The sequence below is a fragment of the Tachypleus tridentatus genome, chromosome 9 (genome assembly GCF_004210375.1).
Source record: "Tachypleus tridentatus isolate NWPU-2018 chromosome 9, ASM421037v1, whole genome shotgun sequence".
Lineage (NCBI taxonomy): Eukaryota > Metazoa > Arthropoda > Merostomata > Xiphosura > Limulidae > Tachypleus > Tachypleus tridentatus.
In genome coordinates, this window is record NC_134833.1 from 143,367,038 (window position 1) to 143,388,000 (window position 20,963).

A 20,963-nucleotide genomic window follows, 5' to 3' on the forward strand; every position below is an offset into this window, starting at 1 on the left:
GGTAAACCTGTGGTTGTCAGTTTATTTCTATGTTTGATTTTGTAGTCACTAATGAGGACATTGGAAACACGTGGAAGAAAGTGGCCTCCTTCATCAGAAGAAGTCACCTTTACTATTAGTCGCAGGCCTATTCATGCTCATGTGTACTTCCTAGATGGTCAGCGCCAGACAGCAGACTTTGACCCATGTGCTTCAGTAAAGCAGGCATGTTTTTTAGATATACAGATATTAGCTCACAAAGTGATATGCAGATTTTTTTTTTTAGTTGAGAAATCTTTAATAAAATCTTTGTTCTAAGTTTAAGAAAAGTAATAATAACTTAGTTATATCATCTTGGCAAAGTTTGCAAAATGTTATCCAGTTACAAAATTGCTTAAATTTAGAATAAAGATGTGTGGGAAAAATACTTTCAAGATAAGAATTTTGTAAATTTAGGAATTTGTTTTTTCAGGTTTTAGAAAAAGTTAAGGACAAGATTGGCCTGAGGAAAGGTGTACAAGGTTACGCTCTTTATGGCATCATGGGTAGTGGAGGTGAGATTAATTTTTCTCTAAATATTATTAAACATTGAGCAACTTAGAGTGTGATATCAGAGCGTTTTTGTTGTCTCTCAAAGCTGTAGCAGAAGCTTATGAAAATCCATTTTATAACCTCATTTTGTTTTCTTTTTAACACGTTTCGTTCATGGTATTCATAACCTTTGGACCTTACTAAATAAATAAGGCTAAAGGTAATTATAAAGTAATGTTATGTAAATGTATAATAAAGTGAAAAACATCCACAAAAAACAACTTTCTCTTCTTATTCAACTCTGAAACTTATAGACTAATATCTTCTCAAATTTTAAAAATATTGATTATTGTACATAAAGTTACTTCATTAATTAAATGTCAACTGTGCCATTTACTTTAACTATTTTAAATTACTCTTTTGCTCTGCACATTCTTACATTTGACTCTGATGTGACCTATACTTTCACAAAAGTTGGATACCAGTGTGATTCACCTCATTACCAACACTGGATAGGTATAAGAATGATTCATACTTTACGAAACTGGATTGCAGTGTGCTACTTCTATTTTAATAAACTGGTTACCAGTGTATTACTCCTATTCAATAAACTGGATACCAGTGTGTTACTTCTTTCTTAAACCTGGATACCAGTATGTGTGAATCATACTTTATTAAACTAGATACAAGAACTTCAATGCTTATATACAAAAACAACAACTTATTTTAATAACGAGGGTAATAAAACAAAATAATTTTAAGTTTGAACTTTATTTGTGTTTTATGATTCATGTAAAAACGATTATAGTGTTATTTTTTATTTGGTTTCGTAGCCACTGATAAAAATATTAGAAATTAGAAACATGGTTGAGGAAGTGTTCTAAATAATGCTACATTTCAAATGAAATCTCTGTTTATGGGGGAGATTGATTCACCATAAAATATGTGTAATATGAACAGATATAAGAAGGATGACACTCAAAATCACAACTTTACATGGCTGGTGAAAGTGTATTTCTTTATCTTACCTGTTAAATGCATGGAAAATAAAGAAGAGATCAGTATTATGTTGTTCATTTAAACTATAATTTTGTTTTTTTAATTATTATTTTTTATAGAACGGGCCCTACAGAATGAGGATAAACTAGCTGATATAATGTCCATGTGGGACAAAGTAATGCAAGGAAAAGGAAGCAACAGTAAACAGTGTTGCTTAATGTTTAAGGTTGGTGACAAAAATCTTTGAAACACTTAGAAACAGTAATAGACAAATAATATTGTCTGCTATTTAAGGTTAAGAAATATAGTTAAGCATTTACAACTCTTTAAGTCGTTTAAGTAAAATAATTGATACTGTGCTTGTATAATTGTCTCAGCTTATTTTATATATTATTCAAATGGATTTTAAAACAATTAGTAGTTGTAAGTTGTGCTGTTTGTTTATTATAAATTTAAGAACTATATTACATGGTAAATTGTGAGCTAATTAAAGATTTTTAAAACTAGAATACAGTGCATATTATTGCTTATAAATTTAGCTGACTGTTATATGTAAAAAATGATGAAACTTTCAACATGGGTTTACATTAAATATCTTGTGTCTTTTACAGAAACACCTGTTGTTGGACTCCTATATTGATCTTTCTGACCCTGTTGAGAAAGAACTTCTCTATCATCAAGTGATGCACAGCATCAGAAACAACCGTTTCCCAATCACCAGTCAAGAAGCTGTAAGATTCAACATACTTTTTTTTATGGTTATTTCAATATATATTTTTATGTGTATGTGTGTATGTATAATATATGTATTGCTAATCAATACATTAATTGTTTATAGGCAGTTAAAATTAGCAATATAAAACAAAATAATAATAAACTTAACAGAAACCAGAAACAATATAGTAATATTGAAACTCAAAATTATGCCTCTGTGTTATTATGATAACGTAATTTTTTACTTCATTTTTATTGTATTGTTCCTCTTGGTGTGGATTCCTGTATGTAGTGAGGGGACCTCCTAGAATAGGTTCTTTTCTTTCAGTTTACCTCTTGTGGGATCTAAACATCCATCCACTTGTCTGCTGTACATGGCAAACCATGAAGGGTAGGAGAGGATCTTTGTGGTTGAGGGGTCCAAACCCAACACTCCACTTTGGCCTTAAATTCCTGTAGCCAAGCAGCCTTGGGGTGGCTCCCCCCAGTGTCATTTGACTGGTCCACTTTAGCTTGAATCAACCAAGTAACAGTGTTATATGTTATCAACAGGTGTTGTGGACATTGTATCTGATGCTGGTGTTTGGATATAATGCTCACAAAATTCTGGCATTGCTGTAGTGTCCTTGTGTGGCACTGTAATGCATTTCCTTGTAGGACTCCATGGTGGGCACCAAAACATTTTTTCTCTATTATGGATCCCCCAATTAAAAACTTAAAATAGTGAAAAGCAGACCATTGGTAAATGACCACATCTTAAAAATTTTGAACAGTAGTCTTCAACTTCTTCAATACCTGTACCTCATTTTCTGATATTACATTCTTTATCAGACAAATCTTTAGGGCAAATGTCTCCTTTTTTATTCAGAAGGGACCAAAGAGACTTGCTGACTCTCCTAAGTCAGTCAAAAAGCTTTATTCTGGTGACATACTGATGGAAGCATACACTCCTAAACACAGTGAACTCCTTGCATTCAAAGGCCTTTGGAGATATACTCATTGAGGTGACTACATGCTACTTTTAATTTATCACAAGGAGTTATTGTGAAGAGGGATTTGAAGAACATCCCTGAGTCAGAGATCCTTGCTAGTTTCTCCACCCAAGGCGTTTCTGCAGTGAGGCGTATCTGTGCTCACAAAGATAGAATTATGATGCTGACCAGTGTCCTAATTTTGATGTTTACATCACCATATCCACCTGCCACCATCAAGTCAGGTTATCTCAATTGCAAGGTACAGCCATATATTCTGAACCCTCTCAGATGTTTTCAATGTCAGTGGTTCATTCACTCAGACATCATGTCATGATTCCTTGACATGTGCCCATCACAGTTGCAAGGATAAAGATGCCCATGGGTGTGAAATAGACTCTTGTTGCATTAAATGTAGTGGCTCTTGCCCATCTTACTTTTGTTCATGCCCTAGGTGGGTGGAAGAAAAAGAGATACAGCTTTTGAAAATGATTCACAATATTTCTCACCCTGAGGCTGAAAAGTTACTGTCCACTGCTACAGTTGTAGTGCAGGCAAATTTCACCATGCCTCCAGGCTCGGCATGGCCAGGTGGGTTAAGGCGTGTGATTCATAATCTGAGGGTCACGGGTTTGCATCCCCATCACAGATCCCTGGATTAACTTCTTTTGATTTCAGGTATGGGCATTTCCTTGGGTCCATCTTCTTCTCTAAACCCAAGATATAAAACAATCATTCATTCAAGCCCTCAGTCACTGGAATCTTCTTCCAACAATAAAGACCTGTCCAATCGACCCAGAGTAGGATCCATGGAGGTCAATAGACCTCCCTCAAATAAAGAAAAAAGACATAGTCAAAAACAGAAAGGCTCTTCACCCAATTTGCCTATGCATTAGTAAAAATGACCATTTTGCTACAGTGGAACTGTCAAGGTTTATGTTCGAATATGGATGGCATCAAAGCACTGATTGATTCTTACCATCCTGTGTGTCATTCCTTACAAGAAACATATTTGAAACTTGCTGATACAGTCACCTTTCGGCAGTTTTCTTTGTACAGAAATGACAGGTTGTGTGATGGAGGAGTGGTACTGCTGGTCAATCAGCATATACCCACCCTGTCTTTGCCACTCAACACACCCTTGGAGGTCATAGCCATCCATGTTTCCTTGGGTCGTACCATCACTGTTTGTTCTCTCTACCTGGGAAACCTTTTGCAGGTGTCCCACATTTTTGAAAGGTATCACTTTTCACTGGGCCTGAGTATATACTCAGCAGATAAGATATTAAAACCAGAAGGAATTTTGAATTAAATTTACAACCAGCATCTCTTTTACCACTAGTTCCAAAGTCATATGGGACAAGATTGGGAAGGTCAGTGGGCAGTATAATTCTGTCCCCCTTTCAATATTGCTTTCTGATGGCCAAGAAGGTGCTGATGTCCAGAGCATTGCCAAGACTTTCAACAAAAGCTTTTGCTGGGTATATAGCACTTGTGAACCATCCTCCACCTTCTTAACCATCAAGACTTGGGAAGAACGATCACCTCTTTTTTTTATGGCTGATTGTCTCTATGACTAAATAATCGCCCCTTTACACTGGTGGAACTGAAGTTGGCTCATCATTGGTTGGACCTGATGATATACACTATGAGATGTTGTGCCATCTCTCTCCTGCTCCTCTTGCTATTCTACTGCATGTTTTTAACCAGATCTCTCAGCAGAATGTTTTTCCTGATGTGTGGCACCAGGTTATTGTCCCACTTTTCTCTTAGCCCAGGAAGGATACCAAGATTCCATCAAACTACCATTCAATTGCTTTGACGAGCTGTCTCTGTAAGACCTTAAAGAGGATAGTTAATGCTTGTCTTGTTTGGTTCCTTGAATCAAACAACTTGTTCTTTCCCACCTGGTGTGGGCTTCGACAACAGCTCTTCACCTTGGACCACCTGATTCAACTTGAAACTTTGATCAGAGAAGAGAGACTTTGTGAGCTCATCTAAGTGCATGGCAATTGCTTGCTTCAGTTCCCCAGGTACAGAAATGTCTCCAGTTTCAGACACATCTTCAATCTTACTTGCAAAGTTATCATTCTCTGTTTGTCATTTCCATAATGGTAGCTTTTTTTGAAAAGCCTTCAGGTTTTCTTCCACTTTGATGATGTTGACTCCACCGCCCTGCATCTGTTGATTGAGAGCATTGTAGATATCGGCCATGTACACCAAATTGAGAATGAACTCAGATTTTTCGAATAAATCTGCATGACAATGTTGGTGCTCTCGCAAAAACAGGGCTAATTCCACAAGCATAGCAAAAACACGATTCAGCACCTTTTCTCGAGATAACCACCAAATGTTAGAATGGTACAGAAGTACCTCGAATTCAGTGCCTATTTCATTACACAACTCTTTGAAAATGCAGTGCTTCAAAGCACTATTTCACACAAAGTTCACACATTTCACTACAATTGTTAATACTTCTGCCAGTTTTGAAGGCAAGATTTTTTGTTGCTAATGCATGCCTGTGCAGAACACAGTGCATTACAATGATGTGTGGTGCATCGGCTTTCACTAGCACACCAAAACCAGAGTTTTGTCCCAGCATGACTGGAGCTCCATCCGAACAAACTACAAAAACCATATTCCACGAAAGATCGTTGTCTCTAAGAAGCCATCCACAAGTTTCTTCACGTTGGCTGCCTTAGTTGTTGTTGTAAGAGGCTTACAAAATAAAAAATCTTATTTTATCTCGTTGTTCTTTACACAGCACACGAGTACAACAAGCTGGCTTAGATTGGAAACGTCGGTGGTCTCATCGAGTTAAAGGCTGAATTTTGCTGGGCTTGAAATCAGATCTGCAACTACTTGAGCCAAGATGTCATTGCTCATGTCATCTATTCTGCTGCTGATGGTGTCATTTGAATGAGGAATTTGGGAATACTTATTTTCAGCAGCTTTTCCCAGCCTGATATTCTCCATTTTTTTCAACACAGCTGGTTTTACGAGTGCTTCACCAATGGTGTGTAGTTTGCCCTGTTTTGCGATCAAGTACGCAACTTCGTATGATGCTGTGAGGATCGGTTTGTCGATGGGTACAAAGCCAAGAACAGGCAAAGTAGCCTTTTCATTAAACCTGGCTCTCTTTACCTTGAATTCAGCAAGCATTGTGTCCTTGTATTTTCCATCTTCATTCAGCTTTAGGGAATGTTCTCTTAGTTTTGCTGGTGCTAGACTAGAATTGCCCAACTTGGCATTGCAAATCATGCATTGAGGATGCTGACTCCCATCATGTTCCATATACACATGAATCCATATTGTACGTATTCGTCCAACCACTTTCTGTTTTTGCTCGACATAGTTAGTATGAAGGGATTGAAAGATTAGGAAAAAAATCACAAACGATGCACGATTACTACAGTCACAAGTCAATTGCTTAAGTGCACAAAATTCCCTGCAGCACAGATATTAAGGCCAAGTGATATGACGTGATCAGCTGCAGCCAATGATGGCCAAGTGGAGCATGATGTCACGAATCATACAAGTTGGGTGAACGGAACGGACACACTCACAGTGTGTGTCTCTTGACCTTTGCCGAACCCCTGAGACTGACTCACTGAACCCCTGGGGTTCGATTGAACCCAGGTTAAGAACCACTGTACTAACTACACTATACATTTGTTGCTGTTTTTAACTCATAGTTTTCTTTTATCTGGAACTGATGCACCAATGTGTGGTCTGTGTGACACTCAGGTCACAATAATCCACATTTTACTGTCATACTCTCTTTACAACTCTCAACGATGGTATCATTTTAGACATGTTTTGCCCCAAAGTTTACCCCTGACGTTGGACGGTGTCATTGGCGATGGTGACACTGTCCACCTTATAAATGTTTTTATTATTTTAAGGGCCACTGGCATTTTTAATGCTATTTAAATTTTTAAATAAAAAATTAGACTTTGTTTTATTTTAACATGAATCTTTTTTACGAATTTTAATAATTTTTACTTTTCCTTTAATTTTTTACCAGTTTCTTTGTGCCATGAAACATCAAACAACCAACCAGCAAACCAAATTTTATTGTTTTTGATTTATATGTACATACATACATATATATTATATTACAGAAGGGAAAAACTAATACATATATAATCATAACAGATCATCTATTAACCCCAAAATAATTATACAACAAAGTGATATTACTGTGCATAAAGAATATATAAAAATAAAGTAGCTCCCAAGTTTTTTCAACTAAATTAACAGTAGCTACAGCAATGAATGTATGAATGTTCTAGTGAAATATCTGTGTTTATAATATTTAGATAAGCCTTTAATTTTTAGGTAATGTTGTGTGCAATCAAGGCACAGCAAGACTTTGGTGATTATCAGCAAGGAAAAGTTGATTACAGGTATGATACTTTTGATCTTCAACGTGTGGTTCTAAAACTCAAGATTAGAGTATAAGAATACAAGTATGGCTTTATTTGAAATGTAAAAGAAAAGAAATCTTCACCTTATTGGAAAGTGAAAATAATTTTGGTCGATCAAAAACAGGATTAATATATGAATTTATCAACTCATTAGAACCAAATAAAAGTGTTGATATATTAGGTTATGATAAACTGGAGTTTTCAAAAGTTAATAAGGTTAAATTTTGTATGCGCTAACCATGTTTTGTTTTAATTGAATGACTGAGGAGTTGGTTCACTGAACCAAACTTTTACTGTAGAATGAATATTAACTATAATTCAAAATTTACTACATGTAATTGTACAAAATGTGGCAAGCTTTTAGTAAGATGTGTCGCAAAAGTACTTGCACTCAAAATGTGTGTAAGGTGTTGTTCATGTAAATAATAAATATAATTATTTTTTACTCTACATTTTACTTACTGCATTTGCATAGTCTATACAACCTCCTAAATGCAAATCTGTTTTGGCCCTGTATATTATATCTGGTATTTACCAACCTCCACCACAGTCTGTTGCTAAATTAGCAATATAAATTAAAATGATTAGCTGATAACTGTAACATTAAATGCATAATACAGGTCCACAATCCCGTATCCGAAGTTCTGAAATTCGAAAAGCTCTGAAAACCGAAGTTTTTTCATGGAATGTGGAGCACTCCCACTTGACCCACGTCATTCAAGTGTGACATGGCGGTGTGGCCCAACCATCTAGCAATCTGACAGGTGTGTCAGTTGTGTCTGAGCACTCCTACTAATGACACGTGTCTGCTGTTCATGGATCTTTTTTCTTGGCTTTTAATTTTGTGACATTGTGTTTAATTTCACTGTGAAAATGTCAAAAAGAGCTGCCCTATGTGTAACTGTGAGAAAAGGAAAAGGAAGCATCGTACATTATCAATAAAGCAGAAAGTGGAGTTATTGCAGAAGGTTGATCATGGTGTATCTGTTTGGTGTCTTATTGAAGAATATGGTGTCAGAACTACCACTGTATATGATTTTAAAAACCAAAAGACAAGTTACTAAAGTTTTATAAATAAACTGTGGTAGAATTTGTAGTCTTTATTTAATCCACTTAGTGTAAGTATTCATACGTTTTTCCTGCAGTATTAATGTTTGATTATGAGATGCTGCCTTGGACCCTACTGGAGTGATACCCTTGTTCTGAAATTCAAAACATTCTGAATTCCGAAACACAAATAGCCCCAAAAGTTTCGGAAAAGGGATTGTGGATCTGTACTGTATTGAATGATGCTTTAATAAAGATCATGGCACATGCACTCTGATCCTTACCTGTAAACAAAAGTTTAAAGTGATTTGTGCACTTATAGGTCTAATGTAATCTGTTTCACTGTGAATTTTTATTTATCTTGAATGTTTCTCATTCATTATAAACAGACGTTTTAGTTATTTATGGTTTAAAAGCTTTCGAGTTTAAGACTTGGAAACACTTCTACCCTTAATAGAGTGATTTAGAAATACAAAATTGTAGTTGCTGTGCTAATTTTAAAAACTTTATGCCATGATATTTTAATAAATATCCAGTTTTTATTCATGTAAAAGAACATTAAGATATCCAACATGCTTAACTGAAAACTAGAACAATGAGACATTTTGAATATGATGTTTAGGCGTATCAGGCTGAGTTAAGCTTGTTTAAAACATACTGAATGTCAGTTTCTTTTGTTTGTAGATCACTGATATCTGGCTGCCTTCCTCCAAAGCTACAGGATACTGTATCAAACAATGCAGTAGAAACTCAGCATCAGATACTTGCAGGAATGGATAGTGAAGCTACTAAACAGGCTTTTCTATCATTGGTACAGTCCTGGTCACTTCATAAAGCTGCTATCTTTGATGTTACTGTAAGTTGATAAAAGAACATCTTTGTCCTGTTTCAGCAGTTATTTCTTTAATCAACTTTTACTCAATTAAAATTAGTTTGATAGTATTTTAACATTTAGCTAAAGAAGGTATTAACTTGTAACCAACGTGAGTAAATATGGACTTGTTAATTACAATCTATTTTTATTCAAAGCTTTTGGATTCTAAGGGAATATATTTTTTCACTCATTAATTTTCACAATCAGTTAAAATATTTTTAATAAGCAGTATTGTTTAGTTGTACTTTTAAATGTACATGTATCTTTTCTATGACTCTCTTAATTTGTATTTTATTATTATTAACCTGTACAGTATATACTGTGAACCATAATTTCTTTCTTGTTATTCATTCTATCTGCCTATTACCACAGCAAACCTACACATCATCTTGGCCAAAGAATCTGTGGTTAGCTGTTGACCAGGTAGGGGTTCACCTCCTAGAACCAAACACTAGGGTAGGTAGATGTTTCTTATAGTTTGATTATATTGTTAATTAAAGAAAATCAAAGTTTTTAATAAGAAATTACTATAACTTGTGCATTCTAAAATTAATACTGGGTATGTGTATTAATATCTTGTTGAGGATTCCAATACATTAACCCCTCCCCCATCTTACAAGATTAGCTATTCTCATTTCTTGCTATCCTCTGTGTGCAAATGGTTTTAATAATACGTGGCACAAGCCATCTGTACTCCTGTATTGGACTTGAAGATTTCAACATGTCTCTCATGCAAATCATCTTGCCTAATTTTTCCACCAATAGAACACCACCATCACATGGCTCCCTCTGTGCACCATTACTGAACAATCAATTCTCATTTGACAGAACTTGAGATTAGACATTTTTCTTTTGTTCCAGTTCTGTTACAGAGTGATTCACCTTAGTTTAATTTACATTATGTTCCCTTTCACTTTGAAAGTATTTACTTATCTGTTTTGCCAGCAAATCTTTTGCTTGTTTGTTTGATGTCATACATAGAATCTGAAGTTAATGTGACCACTTCAGGTCTATTCACCTGATGCCATATTTCAGGCCACAGGATGAATGTATTGGCATTTATTTTCAAAGAGATTGAGAGTTATATGGGACAAACTTTATCTCCTCCTTTTGCCCCTTTTCTTCCTGATTCTGACCACACTGATGAAGATTTTGATTGTTTGTCCCTCTCACTCGGCGTTCACAATGCCTTCCCACACCGGTTTAAGTTATTTGTTCCACATATCTCTTAAGGCATATTTTCTTCTCCTCTCGGCCTGTAGGCATTGTCAGGTAGATGTATTTGCTATCAATGGCACTTGTACATTGTACCGTCTAACAAATCTTCCTCTTTGTATAGGGCCTGGTATGGCCAAGCGCCTTAAGGCGTGTACTTTGTAATCCAAGGGTCGCGGGTTCGCACCCGAGTCGCACCAAACATGCTTGCCCTCCCAGCTGTGGGGGCGTTATAATGTGACGGTCAATCCCACTATTCGTTGGTAAAAGAGTAGCCCAAGAGTTGGTGGTGGGTGGTGATGGCTAGCTGCCTTCCCACTAGTCTTACACTGCTAAATTAGGGATGGCTAGCACAGATAGCCCTCGAGTAGCTTTGTGCGAAATTCAAAAACAAACAAACAAACAAACCTCTTTGTATAGACTGTTTCTTCCATCATAGCCAGGTGGTTAAGGCACTTGACTCATAATCTGAGGGTAGTGGGTTCGAATCCCCATCACACCAAACATGTTCGCCCTTTCAGCTGTGGGGGCATTATAATGTGAAGGCCAATCCCACTATTCATTGGTAAAAGAGCAGCCCAAGAGTTGGCAGTGGGTGGTGATGACAAGCTGCATTCTCTCTAGTCTTATGCTGCTAAATTAGGGACGATTAGTGCAAATAGCTCTCGCATAGCTTTACGTGGAATTCAAAACAAATCAAACCAATCCTTCCTTCCAAAGACCTTGGAAGCTCATGAGAGTAATTTCTTTTTTTTTTCTGTTTCCCATCTGTATCTTACCTCTACTCTCCTCCTGATCTAGATAGACTTCTGTTTTTATACTGCCCACATAGTTTCCTTCAAGCATTCTTGTACCCATCTGTTTAATCCCTGGTAACCCTCTTCCTCTAGGAATCTTCTTCCATTTATTCTCACTAGTTGGGTTTGTTGTTTATCCATTTGGCTTATTTCCCTTTGTCATCTTCCCGACGTGCATTCTTACATGTTAACTCTCATCAAATCCAACACCTCACCTTTTCTCCTGCTTTCTCATCTTGGTCAGCCATTAGAGGAGGTTCTTCATCACATCATGATTTCTGCATCTTTGGGGTATCACCTGTAGCTATACCTCAGACTTCAGTGCAGCTATGACATTTGGTAAGTCTTTACTAATGTATTATTTTCTTTCAGAGGCACTTGCTTCAAATTCATGTATTGAATCTTGCTCTATGGTGAATTGTGTCTGACCATATATTCTTTTTACACAGATCTGCACTGTATGCCATGTTGATTTGCCTGTTTTTTTCTATGGCTCTGCATGCACACTTTTAAGATGGATTGTTTCATAAGATCCCTGGAGGGTCAGTAACCTCATAATATATACTTCACCTGCACTATACCATCCATGGATGGCATGGGTAGTAAAGCAGAAGAAGATAGCTGCTCACCCTTGTCATGCCTTGATTTGTGATCACCCATTGCATTGTTTTGGGTGTAGTAGTGCATCCAGGTTCTTAAACGTTCCTCTTTCCCCATTCTTCCGGTGGAGTATGGGAGTCCTTACCACTCAGCAATACCAAGCTTCTGAGATGGTTGACCATGGATCTATCCTATTAGATGGGTTCTACATAGATGGCTATAACCATTCAGTTCAGACTAGGACAATGGTGTTCTGCTGGTTTAAAAGGCATACCATCCTCTAGATTTAATAACGCACATAACAGAGTGAAACGTCTCAGTGCAATTCTCCCTTTGATTGGTGCCCTTATCCTACCCTCATAAAAGGCTTGTTGCATGTGTTATAAAAAAGTCCACATATAGAGGGCAGCACAAAACAAAAAGTTAATCTTCTGAGAGGAGGGAAGTACCTATCAGAAATACATACTCAGTACAGGAAAAATTATAACTTTTGAAACACATTATTAATGACATGTTTGGATTTATAGTAAGGTTGTGAATTTTGTTTTTCTAAAGGAAATAGTAATAAATAAGTAAAAATATAAACAGTAATGTCAAAACTAAAAAGTTAAAGAGATTGAATAAAATTTGTATTCAGTGTGATTGTTAATTGATTATTTCATTATTACTGAAAACATTAGCACCTTGATTATCTGTGAGCTAGTTGAAATATCTCAGAAAAAATGTTTCTTTATCTTGCTGATCACTTCTGTTCTTCTCACAAGATTTTGAAACTCCACTGACCTGTTTGTTGTATTTATTATACTTTAGCACTGTGAAAGTAGTGTTTTGTTGTTTAATGTGTTATTTTAACTGTTTGCAATATTTGCAGCATGATGATCTGAGAAAGCTTGGTGGTGTAAGCAGTTGTTGCCAAATGTTTATTAAATCTCTGGTTTTGTGTACTTCCAGAATATTCTTTGTACCTGTGAGTATGAGGTGATAACCAACTACAGCCCATCACTAAATTCCTTGATGATAGTTGTTTGTGGAGGATCGAAGACAGTGAGATACATTTTCACAACTAACCAAGTAAGCTAATAATTTTAATTTTGTACTGTTAGCCAGGAATTTACAAAATAAAACTAATAAGAAGATAAGTTTTGTTCAAAATAAAATTTCCAAACCATTTGTGTTTTGAAGCCCCAAAACTACACTTTTATACATGGATAATAAATTCTTTTTTTTTTAAACCGCTTGCTAAACATATAGAAGAATGCAGAAAGGTTAAAGTTCTGGTATTTATACATTAGTTAACTGTAGTGGTGGAACAATTTATAACATCATCCAAGTTTTTCTATTTTGATTATTAGATTGTGCAATGTGACAGTGTCAAAACTAATGGAAAATGTACAGTGTAAACTGACTCATCTTCCAGTCATACAAACACGTATGTGCATCTTAATTAACAAACCAACTGCAACTGTATTACAGCAGATGATAAACAAATACTTGGCAAATACAAAAAATTTTCTCTGAGTAAGAAAGCCTGTATTTAAAGATAATGCCACTAATGTAATTGACAAAAAGTGATCACATAGTCTGTATTTTTTGTTAATATTGAATTGTGTCTCTGTCTGACCTTGATAACTGCTTGATATTCCCTTGACACAGAGTGCACAAGGGGCTGGGGTAAGTTCATGGTGCAGTGCCACATGGATGAAAATTTCCTGTAGCTCTAAGATGATTCTCTTTTCCTTCTATTGCATTTTGTTATCATTACCTCCCAGCAATTATTGAGAGGGTTGAGACCTGAACTGTAGCCTGGCCAACACAGTATCTTGATTCTTTCCTTTCAAAGGTAGTCCTTCACTTGAAACAATGAAATTAAACCTAAGATGTTTTTGCATTATATGTATAGCAAAGTTTCCTCTTTATTTCATGTCTACAGCATGAGTTTTGACAACAGTGTTAATCATGGGGCATGGAACAGAGCCATCCTAGCATGTGCACTGGTCAGTTCTGCCAAAGTAATCTTGAATTGTTGGCTTTAACTGGGAGTCTAGGATCTCGATTTACTTGTTGGCATTGACAATGCCTTTCATCAGATGTAGGTATCCTACATCTTGACCTTTTCACCCGACCTTGCTTCACAGTGGCATTTTGGTTAAAACTTCTTCATATAGACGTAATGCTGCTGGGATACTGGCTTAACACATGTGAGATCAGATGGTACATGCAATTACAGTGATCCCTGTAGTTTTCTTCTATGCTCTTTTGAGATCTCTGGATGACAATGATTCTGCAGGCTTATGTGTTTTGGAACATGATTATCAGCTGGTGTGGAAGCTTTATTCCTACCTCTCCACAAAGTCAGTGTGTCTATATCTCTGCACATAGCAGACAGTAGACTGTTTAAATTTAATTCTTGCAATATCCATTTTTAAAAGTTCCTTTTTTCTTAAAGAAACAATGACTGCTTTTTCCCATGAAATTAAGTTCTGTCCATTGGCCATGATAGCATCACGTGCATCCTGTAGAAGGTAGACTTATAAATTTAATTTCAGTAAGAACCTTTTATTTATAGCCACAAAGTAGCTAATTAAATATCCAGACAGCCCATAAAGCTGCTGATGTAATAATAAAACACTGGTCCATCATCTATAAAACACATTTGTACATACATGCTTCGAAACAATGATTCCAAAGAAAAGAATGAAGAAAATTGGATGATACAATAGATTTTTCTGCCTTTGTAGATGTTGTGAAATGTATTTTGGAAACTTTAGGAGTGTTTTTATTTTTCTTTCCCACTTAGTGTCACATGCTTACACAAGAATAACAGGGAATAAAAAGCTATTCAGTATTTATGTAATTATTATCAAAGTGAAAGAGATTTTGTCTTCAGACATTATTAGGTCTATTACTGCTTTCTAACAAGAACTGTCTAATGTTTTGTTTCTAAAATCGTGTACATGTCTTTAAATGTATTAGAAATGTTTCCTAGACTTTCATATGACCTTTATACAGATGTTATTACACAAGATGATCTGGAGCTAATCACAGTTTTAGTTTCAACTTGTATGTTATAATGTGTATGATAAGGGTTTTAGCATGACAGAAACTCCACAACTGATTACTTATAAACAAAACCTTATAAACTTATTACTTATAAACAAAACCTGATCTTCATAAGCAACAAAATAGAGATGTGGACTTATTATTAATACTGACAAGTTTATGTGATAAACTGTGAATCTGAATCATAAGAAAGTTTTTTGCTCTTTGCAGTCAACATAGAATGTATTCTACACATTTTGTATCTGTTAAAGTGTATTGCTTTCTAATCCTTTACTGTTCACCAGGTTACACAGATAGCACATCTGATACGTGACTACATTGATGCTCTGGCTGCTGAATTAAAAGCTGCAAGTGTTTATCGACGAAGGAGGGGACAGGTAGAAGAGCCAAACTACAGATCTCACCATATTAGTGTTCTTTATAAACCTAGCCTTGCTCTGCCACTTCAACAAGTAGTGTGATTTAAATGACAACAATAAGGAAACATGATGAGCTGTGAATATTGAACAAAGTAAATATCAAGTACAGCGTACTAGGACTGTATTGAAGTCCAGAAGGTTTGTGGGTTTTTAGTTCATCCCACATCACAGACTATTGCAAACTGTATGTTTTCACTGAATTTTAAAAGGACACATATCTATGGTATAGATGAATCACAGATTCAGTGTTAGGTAATCTTTACTTGTGTAACTTTTTCATTAACATGAAATCTATACATACAGATTAATTGGACTGCTTGGTTTTCATACTATAATTTCAAAGGTTAAAAAATTGTTTCATTTTCATATAAGTGACATAAAGAATAAACTTAAATTGTTGAAATATTGGATGATAAAAATTATTTGAAGTGTCTTATATACATTTAGGAAATGTCTTATTTTAAAAATTTTCATCACTGTTTGACAGTTGCTTTATTTCTTGGTAACACAGGTCTAATTTAATGCACTTTTTTATCTTTATAATTCTCTGTTTGTAAGGTTCCAAAATGAAAGTTTTTTTTTTCCTTTGGGCAGTTGTTAAAATAACAAAACTTAGAAGTTGGTCAGTAAGATTTTCCTCACCAAATGTTCATTATGTTTCTCATTTTCTGGTCAAATTCATGAATATATTGTGTTAAAAGTTGCTGTATGTACTTGTGGTAGAACAAGTGTGAGCAAACCTTGAGTGATATGATGTGGTAGTGACAATGTTGTCAATATAAAGGTTTTATTGTTAAAGCATATTTCTGTACCTGTACATAGTTTTATACATTTGTATAGTTTTGAAGTATTACTGAAGTCTTATCCATTGAATGGTAACTCTATTTTTATATATGATTTTAAAATTGTGAAGTGTTTAGATCATATGGTAAGTTTGGTTTTTATCAACATTGAAAGAAAATTATTTAATTGACAATATGAAATATTTTTTCCTCATTTGTATGAATTGAATGATTTTTAAATGAATAATTTTATTATTTGTATTTTCTGTATATGTGTATTGCAGTCTAATAATTTGCTTTCTTATTTTGCTACATTGTAGATGGCACTGCTGTTTAATTTCTTTTATTCTTGAATTTCAAATAATCAACAAAACAATAGATTCTTAGAGTGAAATATAAACTGCAGTGATGTTTATTTATTAATTATTTTGATTACTATGCAATTGTTTCTAAATATTTAAGAATCAGTATGATTATATTTAAAACTAGCCTGTATGAATTTCTAGTATTCAAAACAGGCAGGAATATCTGCTAGTCTAAAAAAGTGTGATTCCAAACAAGGTTAACACATTAATTTCTGGTTGAAATTTATTAACATTTATTTGTTTGCTTTTGGGTTGTAGTTTTTTTTAGATTTATTTTCAGGAAATTAAATATTTAACAAGGATTGTGCCATATTTGGAAAGTGCCCTGTTTAACTCTATGTGGAAGCTAAAGTGTGCATGCCCCCAATCTAAAACAGAGTTCCATTAAACTTGGTATTATGCATTTGACGTCAGGATTATCAACATTCCATGTCACTCTACAGAGCTGATTTTACAACAGTTCATATTAGAGTTGAGAAATTACCAGATACAATTTAATATTAGATTTGCACTTAAGAAGTCTTAGAGATGATACAAATGCAATTAGAAACTCTAGAGTGGACAAAAGTGATTTTATTCTTTGCATGAGGATCACCTTGCACACCAACTTGTCAGACTGTGAGTCTGACTGACTTTGGGATTTCACACACATATCTTTAGTAACACATCATAATATTTGTGTACAACAGATTTGTGAAGATCCATTTTGTAAATTTGAAATTATGGTCAACATTACTTCTCTTAATATGAGGTTGATCCATTTGTCTGAATCCATGCTCATTAATTTTATAAGGATTGTTCCATCTTTGGGAAGTGAACTGTTTAACAAAGGTTATTTTATCTTTGGGAAGCAAACTACATAACAGAGATTGTTCCATATGTTAGAGAGTGGACTGTTTAACAAGGATTGTTCCATGCGTTGGAAAGTGGACCGTTGAACAAGGATTGTTCCGTGCATTGGAAAGTGGACCGTTGAACAAGGATTGTTCGTGGACCGTTGAACAAGGATTGTTCCGTGCATTGGAAAGTGAACTGTTTAATGAGGATTGATTCATACTCCATTGAAATTTTTTACTTTGTCGTCTTTCAATAATAGTCACTTATGGTGAGCTTAATTTGTGATTACGTATGAATAGTTTTATCTGTTATTATTGTAGTATTTAGTGAAACGTTATTAATGAAAAACTTACTTCAATCTTCCAAATGAATTCTGAAATGTGATTTTGCTAGTGTTCCTGATATTTTACAGTCTTTTCACACATTTATGTGATAGTGTTCAGATTTTAGACAGTTGTTTATTAACAATTATGGGTAAGATCTCTCATGCATCTAAACTTTTAACAAGATATTTAGTACTGTTAAAATGTAATATTTTTGAACTAAAAGGCTGTTTCTACCATGTGAAATTAAATGCATTAAAACCAATATAAGTTGTAACATTTTGAAATAGCATAGTGGTGTTTATTAGTTTAAGGTAGGAAATATATTCTAAGTACATACACTTGAAGCTGTTTTCAGTATCCATTCGACATCGTGTAGGCCAAAATAAATTTGTTTAATAGTATGTCAAAATGTAAACTTTTGGGTGTGTCGTAAAAACGTTTTTATTTGTTCTTCTGTGCAACTTACTGCAATAATTGAGGTTTAAGTTTTAAAATGAAAGATGTTAAATTTCAGATATCAAGTATTTATCAATGGTTTTTGTATATCTTGATTTATACTAAACTTTGAAAAGAGGAGAAATTTGTCAGGAAATGCACTGTTCAGCATTCAATCAATGAGTTGTTTAATTATTTTTAACTGCGTTTAGATCTTCACATTGTAACCGAGTCCAATTTTCTAGTGAATTTATGAATGATTTTTGTTGGGTTTTTTTTGCAACACTTTTCTTTGGATCTGTGTATGTGTCACTAAACAAGTTAGGAAAAAAATTACTCTTTGCAATTTTATGATAGATTACTATAAATTATTTTGTAAACACATGAAAATGTCATAGTACTTCTATATAATAAGTTTAAAAGAATTTATTCTGATTTAAAATGTATATATTGGTATGAATTGTGTTGATTAATTTCCAGATATTTGGATATAATTGTAAAACTATATGCATACTGAGAGTAACGTTTTCTTACATAAAAATAATATTTGATCGTTTGAAAAAATCAATGGAATAAATTTGTTGTCTTAAAAAAATGAAAAGTATACAAATAACACTTGTGTTTGTCTGTCTGGGACTTTTCTTGCAAATTTGATCAAATGTTACAAACCTTGCATCATTAGAAAGGTCTTTGTCTGAGAAGTCTGGATAGTATATTGGCTTTTTCCAATCAGAACCACCTTACTTGTGTTTCGCTTAGTCAAAATTTTTAATGTAACGAGTGTTATACACAATGGCACTATTTCATTGTCATCATGTATGACTTGCTTTGATTTCAACTTCAGTTTTTATTTGCAAAGTATTCCACACAAAGAAAACTCGTGCACAATTTCCTAAAACAATTAACATTACAGTAAATGCAATTTTTGGATTTTTCCAGTTTATTTAGGTCTAAAAGATGAATGCACATTTCGTTCAAAACCACATGCTTATCACTTGTGTGTGTGTGTGTGTTTTCATACAGCAAAGCCACATCAGACTATTTGCCGAGCCCACCAAGGAAAATCGAACTCCTGATTTTTGTGTTGTATATCCAGAGACTTACCACTCACTTTGTGAACATGCATTCAGATGTTTCTATATATTCAGCTAAGTTTGTCTTCATTCCAACTTTATATTTGCTTTACTCTCCAATAATTTAACATTGATTTGTTTCATAGACTGCAATAAACACATTTTACTACTTTTTCTTTACTATGGTTTTTATTCTTTGTTTTGTAAGTTTCGTTTCTCAACTCGTAAAATGTGCCACACAATGAATTATCATAATTAGTTCACACTCGACATGCTATTATAAATACTGCTACTTTACTTTATGGTTTATGTATAGTTTTATTAAATAAAATTATGTAAATGTTAATATGTGTTTGTTTAACTACGTAAATTTTCTTCAAGTAAACCAGTGTTTATCGATCAAACACAATGTTTACAAGAAAGTTTAGCTTAAACGATACATGAATATGATAGAATAAGGAAAATTCATGCAAAGGGCATAAAACTACTGAAAATATTTAGAAAATTATTGGTGAAAATGGAGTTGTCAGTTTTTGTTTGTTGTTGTTTTTAAATCAATTTTCCAAGTTAGATGTAGATTTCTTTACTAATTAATATTACGTTTTAAAGGAATATATTTTGTAACTTGTATTTACATATTTGATATCTTTAGATCTTCAATTTAGTGAATCATTAACACTGGATATGTGAACAATGTTTCCAAGATTCACTTCTTGCAAGTGCAACATTCAAACAGATTTCGTTTTTGTTGGAACAAATATCTTAAATAATATTTCCCAAACATATTAAATTAGATATTAAACATCCATTAATTTCACAGAATGGACTGAAGTTCGTTGTTCCATTTTTTGTTATTCTACCTGGCAGAAATAAACTTAAAGAACTTTTGTTTTAATTTTGATTTAGAAATACAACTGTTATACAATTTTAGGATAGATTGGACTATTTAAAAAACCAGTAGTGGAATAAGAATACAGTCATTTTAATCTATAATTTTATGAAGTCAGGAACAGATGACACTCTTGGAGTGATTCCACCCCACCCCATTGTCTAGTTTTTAGTCATACCTTTTCTATATATAAATATGGAAAAGAATATATGATTCAGATGGTTGAGTGTGTTATATTGAAACGATTTTGAATATTTAAATCAGTAAGTCACGTACAGGGGCATATCCATCAGGATGGTATAGGAGCAGAACGTCCATTTGAAACTATCTGATATAATCTTTTAAGATTTCTAAACTCTCTCCTTTGTTTCTCCCACTGATAAAAAAGTGTTAGTGTTTTCAGCCTCCTTTTCGAATAAAAAAAATCCCTGTAATACCTCTGGTCATAACCGATATAAGGTCACATTGGAGCAGAACTACATTTTGACATTGGCTTTCTGTAGGTAGTGCGATCTCATCAGATGGAAAACTTAGAATTTCGGAGGTGGAAATGCCCTTTGTATTTAACGGCATTAGTAAACTAAGGAATGTGGGTCACCAGGGTTAACCAGAAAGAAACC

General features: G+C 34.3%; 1 protein-coding gene across 2 annotated transcripts in view; it reads left to right on the forward strand.

Annotated features, from left to right (window-relative positions):
• Window positions 1–19,625, forward strand: part of LOC143226563 (unconventional myosin-VIIa-like) — a 71,905-nt gene extending 52,280 nt beyond the window's left edge. For both annotated transcript variants that reach the window (XM_076457686.1, XM_076457685.1), the window contains 9 exons: window positions 46–204; window positions 452–533; window positions 1,629–1,735; window positions 2,121–2,240; window positions 7,536–7,603; window positions 9,356–9,527; window positions 9,918–10,001; window positions 13,109–13,228; window positions 15,502–19,625. In XM_076457686.1, the coding sequence (XP_076313801.1) occupies window positions 46–204; window positions 452–533; window positions 1,629–1,735; window positions 2,121–2,240; window positions 7,536–7,603; window positions 9,356–9,527; window positions 9,918–10,001; window positions 13,109–13,228; window positions 15,502–15,678 (1,089 nt within the window). In that variant the 3' untranslated portion in view covers window positions 15,679–19,625. The remainder of the gene's footprint in view (window positions 1–45; window positions 205–451; window positions 534–1,628; window positions 1,736–2,120; window positions 2,241–7,535; window positions 7,604–9,355; window positions 9,528–9,917; window positions 10,002–13,108; window positions 13,229–15,501) is intronic.
• The last annotated feature ends 1,338 nt before the right edge of the window (window positions 19,626–20,963 follow it).